This window comes from Aphelocoma coerulescens, chromosome 11 (genome assembly GCF_041296385.1).
Source record: "Aphelocoma coerulescens isolate FSJ_1873_10779 chromosome 11, UR_Acoe_1.0, whole genome shotgun sequence".
Taxonomy (NCBI): Eukaryota; Metazoa; Chordata; class Aves; order Passeriformes; family Corvidae; genus Aphelocoma; species Aphelocoma coerulescens.
The window spans coordinates 7,294,947-7,309,232 of record NC_091025.1 but is presented as its reverse complement, the minus strand read 5'-3'; the positions used below and the strand labels follow the sequence as shown (position 1 = coordinate 7,309,232).

Here is a 14,286-nt window from a genome sequence, read left to right as displayed (position 1 = left end):
AGCCCCATCACCTTGCACTGGGAATCTGCAAGAGGAGCTAATGGAGGTGGGTGCTTGCCGGTGCCCACTGTAGGCTGCTCTCTGGAGGACAGATGCCGGTGCCCATGGCAGGATGCTGACGGAAGGGGTTTTCCAGAGCAGAAATGCCCCAACCATCCTGCCAAAGGAACAAAGGTGCTGTCCCAAAGCAAGGACGAGAGGCAGAAGCCAGGTGACCTCCTCGGAGCAACAGGACTGAGCACATCAACCACTCCACTCATACAGGAAGGCTCTGGACCAGGAAGCTATTGTACGCCCCGTAACATGCTGCAGAGATTCCCTGGACTCGGTGTTTCCCACTGTTGGCTCAGCTTGGCCCCATTAGAGACTCGGGAAAGGTGCTGAGGGAGAGGCAGAGCTGCTCTCAGCCAGCAGCCTGGGTCCCTGTGACCAGCATCCACTGGGATGGACAGTGCCAGCTGCATTCTCCCTGAAATTGCTCCTTTCTGACAAACTTCCAAGTTCCAGGCTGCAATCTGCCAACCAGGGGCTCACAGAGCTTTCCCAGAGGTAGAATGACTTGGGAGAAGGTGGTCTCTGGAAGCAGTGGGTGATGTTGCCCTCCTGCCACATGCACCTGGGGCCACAGCGCTTCCGAAACCACCTTCCGTGTGAAAGCGAAGGCAGGAAGTGTCTCCTCGCAGGGAAGGCATCTTCACAGAGCCCAGCCACAGCACAAAGCTCTTTTCAAGGAGGTGACTGGGGAGAACACAGCTCAGGGCAAGGACCAACCTCTGCCAAGGCACCTCCTTGAGCCTCCTGAGCTACGTCAGCAGATGGATGAGCACCAGGAAGAGGAAGGGCAGAGGGTGTTCACCACCCACTGGAGTCAGCGGCCACCAGCAACAGTCCTGGCTGGATCCGTGCTTTTTCCAGGATGAGATGAGGCCAGGCTATTGGTATCTGAACTTCTCAAAAGGGCACAATTTTCCAGCTTTGTCATGCAAGGATATTCAGGACACAGAGGGAGCAGCTGTCCTGTTGCACCCATCAGAATGGCTTCTATGGAAGATTAGAAGCACAGAGGATCTCCAGGCAAGCTGCATCCGAAGCTCATTCCCCAAAATACTGGGTCCCACTTGCTGGAACATTCCGAGCACCAGTGCAGCAGGACATGTACTCCAGGAGAGGGGCAGATATCCATGTGCACAAGTGTTCCCTGCCTCTGTGCAAGCACAGGCACATGAGGATGCCCGGAGCAACAGACCTCCTCCGTGAGCAGCAGAGGACAGCAGCCCAAGCACCAGGGATGGCAGCCAGGCCAAGCCACTGGCAGAGGCAGTGATGCACCTTGGATCCATTCCAGCCCTGGCTTTTCACTCACAGCCCAAGGCCAGCTTTTCCAGCACTGATAACAGCTCTTGGGTTGAGCAGAAGTGTTCTGCCCATATTCAGGCTGTGGATGCTGCCCTGGATGCGTGTCCTCGGGAGCAGGCTGGGATATTGCTCTGCTTCTCTCCACAGCAGCTCCTCCCAGGGCAAACCGGAAGCTTGCAAGAGGCAGACAAGCAGAGATCCCTGCCCAAGGCAGGAGCCCGAGCTCAAATCAAATAAAACCCAGTCTGCATAACAGGACCATCGACTGAGCAAGCACAGAGAAACCAGGTCAACTGAGCAGACTGCAAGGTAACACGCCAGGCTGGGGAAAAAAAGAGAATAGCCACAGGGTGACAGCTCCCATCCTCACTAAACCTTTGCTGGGGTCTGTGAAGAAAGTTCTGGGATCAGATCACAATAAAGTTGCTCAGAAATCATTCCTCAGATGGTATTTCCTCAGATGAGCACTACAGAGGCCACTCGGGCCCAACCACACCTGTGGTCTGTGGACAAATACACTTCTCAGACTCTCTTCCTTTCAGCCCCCCATTAAGCTGTTCACACACAGCCACCTCCCTCCAGCTCTTCTGAATTCCAGGAGAGCTGCAGCACCTGCTGCTGCACATGCTGTCACCCAGGCCTGGGTACAACAGCATGAGCTGCTGCATGTGGAACACTCAGACCAAGGGAGGTCTCTGCTGGAGCATGTGTGGCACTTCCTTGGGCCACCACCTAAAGCAAAGCCACTGCACAATCCTTCACACCCACTCATCAGCACTGGGTTGAGCCACAAGCTTTAAAAGATGGTGATGGCTCTCCTTACAGCCCAAGGACACCTTTGGTTTTCCCACTCACTACAAAGCCTCCCTCCAGGCTTATGCAAAACCACCTCAGCACTGCCTCAGACCGAAACATCTTTGGCTTCTGAGTACACAAGCTCCTTGTCCAGCTGGGAAAGCACTTGAGGATTTACCCATTTCTCAGACCTGACTTCTCACCGAAGCATCCCTTACACAACCCCTCCCACCTGCTCCAACAAGCCTCCATCCTGCTGAGCACTCCAGGCTTCCACCTCCAGACAGGATTTCCTCAGGAAGTCATAGGACCATCCCTCAGGACCAGGGATAACTAGTCACCAAACACCTAGTGAAAACCAGAACTAGCAACTCTTGTGCTTGGTTACAAGCTCCTAAGTAGTGTCATTTGCAGTGACTCCCATACCGGCAGGAGGAGGTTCTATCCTGAGCCTGCAGTGACTGCCCACAGCTGGCTCCCTAAGCTGCCGTCACAGCAACTAAAAAAATACACCACAGAAACTCCACCCAAGTACCAGTCCCATTCTTCAGAATGAAATGGAAACGATATTCCTGTTAATTAAACCATCAGCTATAATAACTTAAAATCACAGCCAAAACAAACAGAAGTAACAACTACTCCCATGTTACTCCAAGCTCAAGCTGTGAACGCCAACATTTGCATTTTACATCCTCTCTCCTCTACACACAGGGCGGCACACCCAGATTTAAGGTCATGGACAGGTACCTTGCATTCAGCACGGAGCAGAGGGAGCACCTGCAGCGAGAAAGGAGCTGGCTCCTGTTGACAGCATCCTTCTGGGAAGAGCAGCTTTTCCATCTGGAGATGGCTGCCAGGTCGCACCATTGATATACACAAAGAAAGCAGCCAGTGAGCACACGTGTTAATCCGTTATTATTTATTAGCTGTACAGCAGTATATTCTCCTTCCCAGCTTTCAAACCCCATTACATATTTTATAACAGTATTTTTTTCCCATGTTGGCTTCCTAAAATAATGAAAAATATCACACAGTACAGCTAAGTACAAAAATGCATCAACCTAGAGTCTGATAGCTAAACTGATAGCTCTCTTAAAAGCGATACATAGAAGAAAAATTTGTTTGAAATCAGCAAGACTGAGGCTCTATAAAAAGCTTACATATTTTAACATGTGACATTTTCATATACAGGCATCATTTGTATTTCACATTATTCCTTTTTTTGTCTTTATCAGAGATTCAAAAATTGTAGAATTACTGACCTATTAATAAAATTTCCTGGCCCAGGTTGAGGGCTGCAGTGACCCACTTATAAATCACCACTTTTGTCTTAACAAAGGATTCATAAACACAAAATACAACTACAAGATAGAGCAAAGAAAATGTATTCGTGAAATTATAACTCAAAAAGGTTAATCTATGTGTCAAATTGGCTGGTCACATCCAGAGGGCAGTGGTCAACAGCTCAGAGTCCCGATGGACAGCAGTGACTGGTGTCCCTCAGGGGTCCACACTGGGACCAGTGTTATTTAGTATCACCGTTAATGGCATAGATGAAGGGATCAAGTGGACCCTCAGCAAGTTTGGTAACAGCAAGCTTAGGGTGCCGTGACACCCCTGAAGGACAGGGCCATCCAGAGGGATCTGGACAAGCTCGAGAAGTGGCCCATGGGAATCTCATGAGGCTTAACAAGACCCAGTGCAAGGTGGTGCACCTGGGTTGGGGCAACCCTTGGGATCAGTCCAGGGTGGGAATGAACAGATCAAGAGCAGCCCTGGGGAGAAGGACTGGGGGGAGCTGGTGGGTGAGACCGGACATGCCCTGGTCGTGGGGTGCTGAGCTGCATCCAAAGCCCCATGGGCAGCAAGAAGGGGGGAATTCTGCCCCTCTGCTCCACTCAGGCGAGACCCCACCTGCAGTGCTGCATCCAGCTCCGGGATTCCTAGGCCAAGGAGGACATCGACCTGTCGGAGCAAGTCCAGAGGAGGCCACAAATATGATTCGAGGGATGGAGCACCATTCCTATGAGGAAAGACTGAGAGAGCTGGAGTTATTCAGCCTGGAGAAGAGAAGGTTTTGGGATGATCTAATTGTGGCCTTCCAGAACCTGCAGGGAGCCTACAAGAGTGCTGGAGAAGGACTTTTGGCAAGGGAATGGAGAGACAGAACAACAGGGAATGGCTTTAAACTGACAGAGGGCAGGGTTAGATGGGCTATTAGGAAGAAGTTCTTCCTTGTGAGGGTGGTGAGGCCCTGGCACAGGTTGTCCAGAGAAATTGCCCCTGAATCCCTAGAAGTATTCAAGGCCAGGTTGGACAGAGCTTGGAGGAAGCTGGTCTAGTGAAAGGTGTCCCTGCCCATGGCAGGGGGGTAGAACTAGATGGTCTGTAAGTACCTTCTAACCCAAGCCAGTCTAAGAGTCTATAAAATACCATTTTTTTGTGCTTCAAAACCAGATTTCACATGTGGGTTTCTCTTGTTCTGCAAGCAATAGTCTGGGTACATCTTTTCTCTACCTTATCAACAGCTTTTCCAACATTTACACTCTATCAATTCTCTTGTCACTTAGTTTGAAAGGAATTAGAATACTGGGGTTTATTTAAACTGCATTTTTGCATACCTCTTAATTAATGGAAAAGATTAAAATGTAAAAAAAAAAAGTTATTTACAAGCTTGACCATTACAGAAATGCTTTGCAGAAAGCAAAGCATATTAAGGACAGAAACCAGTTGGAGCATGCCAAAACTACCGTGTGCAGCCGACTTGGAGAACCGGAGCTACTCAGTGGGAAAAAGCGGAGAAAAAAAAAGAAAAAAAAAAAGAAAAACCAACCAAAAAAACATTTCAAAAGTCTAGAACCCTCCCAAGTCTGCATTTACAATTAAAAACACTACGGAGAGAAGAGGCTCAAGGACTCTGGGAACTGGAAGGGCAAGTCCGGAGTGGTTTTCCACATACTCTAGTCAAGGCTTCCACTTTTGTATATTAAAACTTGGTGCATGTAAACACGGCCCTTGGACCAGCTTTACAATGCAGTTCAGAGCAAAACTAAATCAAGCATCTCAGAGGAAACCCTCAAGGACTCCAAAATATTTCCTAATGTTCCATGATCCTGTAATGCTAACATAAAACAGCAAGTTCTAGTTAAATCACATTCTAACATCGTTTTATTTCCCAGTATGTTTGGTAAAATGGTCTAAAATGATGCATTTCCCAAAGCCAAGAAAAAAGATTAAAGGAAAAAAAAATAGATTTGAGCCGCTTAAACACAGCCCAGGCCAGTTCAGTCAGCCAGCGTGGTCTTCCTCCATCACCGGTCCATCATGCTGAGAATCATCTCAGGGGTGAGGTCTCCATTGGGAGCTTCCACTACAGCAGGCTGAGCTTCCTCCTCTTCCTCTACTGTTTCTGCATCAGGTTCTTTCTTCACTTCAACTATGATATTTTCAATTTCACCAGTGTTCTGGTCTTCAACCTGAATGATTGCTGCAGCTAGAAGGGCAAAAACAAAGGAGGAGAGGGGGAGAAACAGTTTATTTTACTTTTTCCAGAGCCAGTCTGCATGCCTTAAGCAGCTTTTTGGTAGATCCTTAAGACTCTTCCATGGCGAGGGAAGGTGAGGCCGCCAACAAGCATTGCCACATCAGTGGGTGGGGAGCAATTCAACCCATCTCACTCACCCAAGCATCAAGCATCTATTTTCTTGCCCCTGTATGAAGATGGGCTCCCAGTACAACAGTTCCAGTGTGCATTTTCATGCTAAAACATTTTTCAAACAATGTGTTTTGTAGAATAACGAACAAAACCAAACCCCGTATCAATATATGGGCCTAAGGCAAAATTTAAACTTCAGGGAAGTTTAGTGATGCTAGTGACAAATTCAGCATTAAATGTTTCCATACAATAATTCCAGAAAGAATACAGGCCATGCTTTGTAGCACTGAGCAAACAGCCAAGCCGCTACCTGCTTGAAGGAACTAATTTCGCTTCCTACTTTGAGCCTAAAATTTATTTACTTTGACTTTGCACAGTCACAATGTCTATTCTTAAGGACATCCCCGTAGAGCTGAAACAACACCTGCACCAGCCCTTGCTCAGAACTAAAGGCCTGAAGCAAGTTCGTTTGTGGCAATACCTGCAAAAGCTACCTGGGTAAGAACACCACGACGTTTTTACTGACAGCTGCTTTCCCAAAGACTGTATGTCAGCAGAGACACCATAACTGGTACAAAAAGAAGTGAGCAGTTTGCACAACTATGAAATGAAACAATTCTAAACAAAAAATAACGTCCTTTCTTTTTAGCATGGCCTGAAGTGGCCACGTTCCCCTCATGACCAGGAAACCCTTGCAACAGATTTCAAGGTGAGTTCTTAGCAATGTAGAGACAAGTACAGCTACCCACTTTTACAATAATCTCATTTGAAGGGATCACATCTACAAGAACAGCCAAATCCAAGGAAAAAGGTGCTCAAGCAAGCAGGGTAAGGTAAGCTTCAATTTGTGACTTACGCTGGGATTGTTTTGGTTGGGTGGCAGCTTTGCCTGGTGGTCTTCCTCTTCTTTTCTTACTGGGAGGTGGTGCAGGAGCCTCTTGCTCAACTTCTGGTTCAGCCTCAATTTCTACTGCTGTCTCCTCCTCATCTTCATTATCATCCAAATCTGGTTCAGCATTTTCCTCTGTAAGAAAGGATGTCAGATAAATCTTCAGTTTAAGCAAGAATAAAACACATTCAACTACAGAGAAGCACCATCAAACCCCATCGAAAAGGAGTCAACTCTGCTGAGAAAGAAGGCAAACAAGGCCTTTGTTCAGAAGCTGTTGCCACAGATTGTTAATCTGTTACCCTCACTTAGAGGGAACAAGCTGCCCTTCAGAAAGCAAAAGAGAATTTAATTATGTTAGATTATGTGATAAAAGCTACTCTGCACATCCACAAAGGAGCTCAGAGACAACAGCAATAGGGAGACCAAATAACACCTCTGGGCTACTCCCAAGCCCATCAGAGGGTCCCAACAGCCCATCCAAGCCCCACCTGCACAACACAGAGGAGCACAGCATTGCACAATGGAAGGTGGGAACCCAAATTCACAGCTTCTGAGGAAAAATCGTTGTGTCCAAACCACTCCCAGGAGAGCCACCAGGTGTGAAACCCACCAGGTGTGAAACCCACCCCAATGAGTCACAGAAGCAGCTCTTGAGATCACCTTTGATATTATGGGGTACTAGGGAATTCCTGGCTGGGGATGGGACACAATGAGATGCAGGGGAAGGCTGTTTTGGATCACACAGGACAACTTAGGGGATCTTTAGGAGAGGGGATGAGGCTATCTCAAGAAGTGTGGGGAAAATAGAGGGGCAAGAGGATAGAAGAGGTACATCCCAAGTAAATTGCAGTAGCAGCCACTCCAGGATCTCTGTGAAACACGAGAACCCCAACAGGTATCCAAGAGCCAGTCTCATACTCCTCAAGCTCTACACTTTATTCTTCAGAACACTCCATCAAGTTAATAGGTGAGGACCACCGACACATTCAGAATGCTCTGGGCGAAACCAGAGCAGACAAAAAGCAGTGAGAGCTGTCAAATAGGATAATATTGTTTGGACAGCAAAATGATTGCCCTTAAATTTGTAAGGCTGTTCACTAGAGGAGTGGCTTCACTCATGACTTATGTGGGCCACAAGGATACTCCCTTGTATCTGACTAAAGGGAAAAACCCCAAACTCACACACTGAGGCATGTATGTATTGCATGATTTTACAGTCACTCAAGGGATATCCCCCATGAGGAATTTATGTACTGGATTTCTCAGGTCCCACCTTTTTAGAGGTTCTTTACATTCTCCCCTCAACCCAGTGAGTATCAATTAACACTCTGTCTAATGTTGGACAGCCAGGAGACAAAAAGCTATCTTTCACTATTTGGTCTTTCCCCCATTAATACAAGTGGGTTGATTTCATCCCAGCTCTGCTCGTAATTTTTAGGTATTTAGTAGTTGCCAAATCTCAAGAAACTGCATATCTCCAAACAGAAACAACAGTGAATAAAGCAATTCCTCAAGCAGGTGATTAGGACATCTTTCTTACACCTACTCAGCTCACACTGGTCGATTCTTCATATCTATCAAGTAACTCCTGAGGTCAACCCAGACTTGCCACTTCCACTGAGGCTGAAGGGGTTCCTTCAGCCACAGACCCTGGGCATCATTCACTGCATAGCATCAGCTCATTAACAAGCCTGACTTTTTACCAGCATCCCCCAAAAAAACCTGTTTTAAACCCAGACCAAATCAACTAAGTAAAATGTGAGTTTTTGAAACAGGCTAAACTCCCAGAAAGATTTCAAATCAGATACTAAGAATGCAATACTCCAGAATGTCACATTTTGAATTACCTTCCATCAGTTATTTTACCCTGCCTCCCTTACCTTTTTTTGTTTTTAATGCACAATTAGTTACATGTGCTTAATTCACTTAATACATTTTTCCAAATATCTATTCAAACATGAGTTTAAGCACCAACTTCTACTTTTGAATCAAAGTTCACAAATCATTTGATCATACTCATCCTAAAACTTGTTTGCCATGTGAGAATTTCAGATACATGGTTCTCTAGCCAGAAATATCCCTGTCCTCCCAACCTACACCCCTTGATTAATTACATAAAGTGCTCCAGATAAAAGACTAATCAGAAACACTCCTTTTGCAAAATCATCTTTGAACTGGTTGGTCTTGAGACTCTACTTGGCTTTTCCTGTTGATGACATGATGAAGTTTTTTCTCTACCAGAAGACAGGACTAGGATTGAGTTTTTCCTTCACAAATAAGTATTAATCTCCACCATTCCCCTAGATGTTGCCAGCCTTCCTCCACAGAAGTAGCCAAGCCATTCAGTGGTGGAGTTGTCTGGACATGCCACCCAGTAATGGTGAAGTAGGATCAAGTAACATTTCATAGCAATGCACCACAGAACCATGCAGTCTCTTTTAGGACTCTGAAAAAAATTACCAGTTTCCCACACAGGCAGGACAGGAATGGCACAGCTGACACAAGGGGTGTCAGACTGTTTTTTAAACTACTGTCTTGGAACAGGCCTGGACAGCAGGATCTATATTATCCCTCACAGGCAGTACATCCCTCTGTACTTGGCCGTGTACCATCATATTCTCTGTTTGCCAACCAGACAAGACTCCTTCAAGTGCCAGAAGAAACCTGCAGAACTGGCAAACCAGCAGCTAACACACACAGTGAATCACAGACCTGTAATTCTCAGAAGGTACTGAGCTGTTCTTACCACTATCAGAAGAATCTTCTTTCTTAGAACGCATCTTTCTCTTTCGGCCACGTTTGCCCTTCTTTGTCTCTCCTCCATTCTCTCCTTCCCCACCATCTAGGCCAGAGCAGTTATCAGCATGTCTGGCCATTGTGTTCTACTCAGTGAAAGATTAAAAACACAAGGAAAGTTAGAACATGTACTGAATTCAAGACCAGACATTCTGCCTCTCTATTTTCAAACACATTTCTGGTAACTATATCTTTTGCTTTTTTTAAAAAGATTCTTTAGGGGAAATGGGTACATTCATTAACTTTATTCATAAAGTTGCATTTCGACATTGCTCATGATGTCAACACTAACGTGTGTTGCTACCAATTCTGCATTCTCTCCCCTCTCTTTCCCTCTCAGAGAGAAGGGCTCTATTTAGAGAGTTATATTTCACCCTGTATCTCACCCATCTTTCCTTTTGGGTAAACATTTCCCTCCCCTTGGCTAAAAAAAGCCTCACTCCACCCCAACCCTCCCCAATTCAAAGCATATTCCCTTACCCTGCGAGTGAATGTTTTGCCACACTTGGAGCAGACAAAGGCAGCAGGGACAAAGTTGGGATCGTGGTATCTCTTGAAGTGCATGTCGAGGAGCTGCTTCTGGCGGAAGGTTTTATCACAATGGCTACAGGCATAAGGCTTTTCTCCAGTATGGGTCCGTTTGTGCATGACCATGTGCCGCTCCTGGCACGGACAAGAAAAATGGAAACTCACATAAATGGATACAGAAAAGTGAATTTTCAGCTAAAATGAGGCCAACATTTTATGCTTAATATCAGGAAAAGAATGATTCCACAGCAATGCAAGAACAGCTTGATTGATGGCATATTCAGTTCTAGCTACTTCCATTCTACACAGACTCTTATCCCTTGGTAAACAGGTCCATTTAAGATTGTTAATTAGAAGGTTCTTCTCTACAGGACAGCATCACACCAAGAAAAGGCCACTTGTACTCTCCTTTACACACTTCAAAAGATATAGACAGCTAATTCAATCTTGACAGCTGGTCAAACCTAACAGCTAAGATTTCTATCCCGTATTTTCAGCTCCTGTCCCAACACTCCTAAGGGGTGCCAGTGCCCCCAGCTTACCTGTCTGCAGGCATAATCACACTGGTCACACTTGAAGCGCTTCTCATTCTTGTGGGACTTTTGATGCTGGATGAGGGCATACCTCTCATGGAACACAGCGTCACAGTAGCGACACTTCTTGCCCTGCTCGATGTAGGAATGCTGCTTCCGCAAGTGGACACCTACAGGAAAAGGAATCAGAAGCTTTTATCACCATGGCTTTCCAAGCATGAAAGATGAGCCCATGGCCCTTCAGTGATCCTCCCTCCCAAGCTCAGACAAAACAGTGGAATAGTTAATTTAGGATTCAACAAAAAACCTGAAGGACTTGCAAGCAGAACCAACTAGACAATTTCCAGACAGAAACAGCTTGCAGAAAAACTCCATTAAGACTTTCCACAGGATTCCAGATTTGGTTATCAGTTGCAATCTGTGCTGATTCAGGACGCTTACATTTGATGACAAATGATTATCAAACTAAAGTGTCTTGTGGACTGCTATGTTTAAGACTAACTCGAATTGCCTGGATACAGCCAGAAGCCAGGTAATTCAGCAGGGGAAACAGGATTTTCTGCAGGATTAGAAGTCAGAGTGACAGGGCTAAAAGGCAACAGGGACACCAGCAGATAATCCCCAACAGAGGTTTTAGTCACTTCTTTAAAATCCTTCAACTAAGAGCATACCACAGCTGCACAAGGTAGCTTAGGGTAGATTAAAGCATTATTAGAAGAAAAATTCTTCATAGCTAACATCAGTTTTCCTCTGTTGTAAATCAGCTTGTTTGCTCCTGACATCAACTGACTGCCTTCCTCTCAAACTGCCTCTCACTGTAGCACTTGTCTTTACTGGAAGGGAGCCTGTCTTCCCATTACTTGGGTGATAATTCTGTTTAAAGACAGAAAGTTCTGCCAAATCGTGGCTCCTTCCTTTCTCTCAGCTGCTTTGGGCACAGTATTGTTTGTCACCTTCTAGAAACACAAGAGCTTGCCTGCTGGAATCACACTGGGTACTGCTCACTAGATCAGGAATGTCCTACTGCAAGGACTCAGGGCTTTTGTGAACACACAGCTCCAAATCCTGGAGAGTTTAATACTTGGTCTAATTCAAACCTTTTAACTTGATAAAAATATCTCTGCATGAAACTTAATGGCTTCCAATGTGCAGAAGGTTAAGCCAAGTGATCTTCTTGCTTTTCAGATCCCAATCCTTATGCTGTTGAAATCTCAGTCCAAGTTCAATAAATGCCTTGCATCTATGGGCAAACTTAACTTGTATGCTTGGAAAAAAAAAAATTCAAATAATGAGAAGAAACTGAAAATTGTTCTAACTTGCAGCAGCTATGGTAAAGGTGTGTGTTACCAGTCCCACATGTGAAGCAGTGCTTCATGCTGTGCAGTTACCAGACTGGGTACTGGGTTAAGAGACAGCAGTTGGGATATGTGAACTCTAATACTGGGAAGTTTTGTACCATCTTCAGCAAATGGCCACGTTTGGGGGACACATACCCAGGTCACTCTTTCTCGCTATAACAGTATCACAGTGAGGACAGTGGAATTTGGCCACATTCTCCGTGTGCTTCTGCAAAATGTGCATCTTCATGGTACCGCTCTGAGTGAAGCGAGCATGGCAGATGTAACATTCATATGGCTTCTCTCCTTCAGGAGCAAAAGGAAAAAATAGAACAAGTACTTTTATTAAAAAGAAATCTCACCAAGAAGCCCCAAAGAACCTCCCAGAAACCTGCAACATGCAGCTAGACAAAAGAAACAGTATTTCTACAAAGAACTCAATAATGTCCCTCTCTGCAAGTTTTAGCTCCAGTAAGAATCCTTCTACAAAGAAACTAAAGTTTGATCCTTAAGGAAGTTAAATTATTCTTACTCTGAGAAATGCAAGCAAGACCTACATGCAGGCTGGCAGAAGAGAGCAAGTGACATCAGATTTTTTTGGGTGGAGGTTCTGAATGTTCACGTATACATAAAAGGGAATCTTTCCCCCCTTCAATTTTAGCAACGTGATTAATTTGGCACTGCAGTAACATTCTGTGCTAAAATCATCCCTATTTATATTGAAGAAAAAATTAGCATCTTTATGAACTAACATGCATGAGATGCTTTTAAAACTACACTAAAGCATGAGACTGCAAGTGACTCTACTCTTCAAGTGGAACACTGAAAACAGTAGTGTTCATACTACAGGTGCCTGCATTTTATCACCTCACAGTCAAACTGGAAATCAGAATCCTCCAAGCTCATTTCTCAGCGCAGTAATTTTATCAGGTTATGAATTTACAAGTGCTTACAAATCGTGGTGCATTCTCTTCAGCTACACACTTCATAAAGGTTTTATATTAAGCTACACAATGGTATTTGTTTTGCTGTGTGTCAGCACACACCGTACACAGCCTCAGCACTCTGACATTAAAAGAATTTGGCATCAGTACCGGAGTGGGTCCTCATGTGCCTCTTCAGTTTGTAGGTGTCCCTGCTGGCATAGCTGCACAGGCTGCACTGGAACGGGCGCTCTCCGGTGTGCGAACGGATGTGGCGTTTCAGTTTGCTAACCTGGAAGCCAAGAGCAAGACTGAGTTTAGCACAGATGAGCAGGCTAGACTGCCAAAACAACAAGAAATCAGTCAAGAGTTTAAGGTAGTTTATTTAGGCACAAAACCAAACAAGCATGTTGCCATTTTCAATGCCACTTTCTCACTGCACACAGCCACTTGCTCCTGCCCACTCTACCTCACCTCCCAGCTTCACTCCCAGTTTTGCCTGATGCTTGTTCCCACACTCACTGAGGCCTGATTTAGACTCTGGGCTCACCTTACTGTTATTGACCATCTCAGCATCTGAAGACACCCTAAAATTTTAAAGTATCCTGAAGAGACACAGGGAAGCATTGTGGGGAAGCTTAATTCTTTTCTTCTCCTGCTTTTATTTAGAAGGTACAAACCCAGCTCAAAGCAAGAACACCAACAGTATGGCATTTTCTACTCCAGCCTGATCACGCTGCTTAATCACCAACTTATGCCTACAAAAAGCAGCATGACCTCATAAGGACCAACTTGGTTATTCTTTCCTAATTTATACCATGAAAACCTCTGCAACATTAACTTATTCAGCCCTCAAACCACAGGGCCTGAAGTGACAGCACTGCAGGCACAGCGTGGGTAGGAAAAAAAAGCCTGATGTCCCTACTCAAGTTCTCCCACTGTAGCCTTCTTCCACTGCAGACATCTCATTTTTTAAAATTATGTTGCTCATCATCTGGCTCAAATTTCCTTTCACAATATAAAAGCTGTCCTGTAAAGTATCTAACAATACTGCATGGAGGGAAGGCATTCAAGAATGTCTAATCTGCTCAGGAAAATTAAGCTTTCATCTAACATTAGCAAAGATGCTTTTCACCAATACTGAGACAAAGGCTCATTAGTTTTAGCTACAGACACCTTCATGGCATAAACAGATGATGTGCAGAATGCATGTTTCTAAAATGGGAGGGCACTGTGGACTGAAGACATCCCACTGCAGCAGAAAATGTCTGTCTCCTTCAACATGGAGCACACTACAATTCCTGCAATCAGCTTAAAGGACAAATCACTTCAGAAACAATGACAACTATTGTCTCCAAAAGGAAATGGATATCACCTAGGATTTATGTAAGTGATCTCAAACTGCTTTCTGATTCACTGAGGAAATCCCACCATTTGCTTCCAAGAGCAGCCCTGATTTATAACTTCTTTT

The 14,286-nt window shown here is 45.1% G+C and overlaps 1 protein-coding gene across 6 annotated transcripts in view; it reads right to left on the bottom strand.

Moving 5' to 3' along the window:
- Nucleotides 1–3,055: 3,055 nt before the first annotated feature.
- CTCF (CCCTC-binding factor) overlaps nt 3,056–14,286 on the bottom strand; it is a 34,902-nt gene continuing 23,671 nt past the window's right edge. For all 6 annotated transcript variants that reach the window (XM_069027041.1, XM_069027037.1, XM_069027036.1 and 3 more), the window contains 7 exons: nt 12,987–13,107; nt 12,049–12,198; nt 10,565–10,725; nt 9,975–10,157; nt 9,445–9,580; nt 6,663–6,830; nt 3,056–5,644 (listed from right to left, as the gene is read on the bottom strand). In XM_069027041.1, the coding sequence (XP_068883142.1) occupies nt 5,463–5,644; nt 6,663–6,830; nt 9,445–9,580; nt 9,975–10,157; nt 10,565–10,725; nt 12,049–12,198; nt 12,987–13,107 (1,101 nt within the window). In that variant the 3' untranslated portion in view covers nt 3,056–5,462. The remainder of the gene's footprint in view (nt 5,645–6,662; nt 6,831–9,444; nt 9,581–9,974; nt 10,158–10,564; nt 10,726–12,048; nt 12,199–12,986; nt 13,108–14,286) is intronic.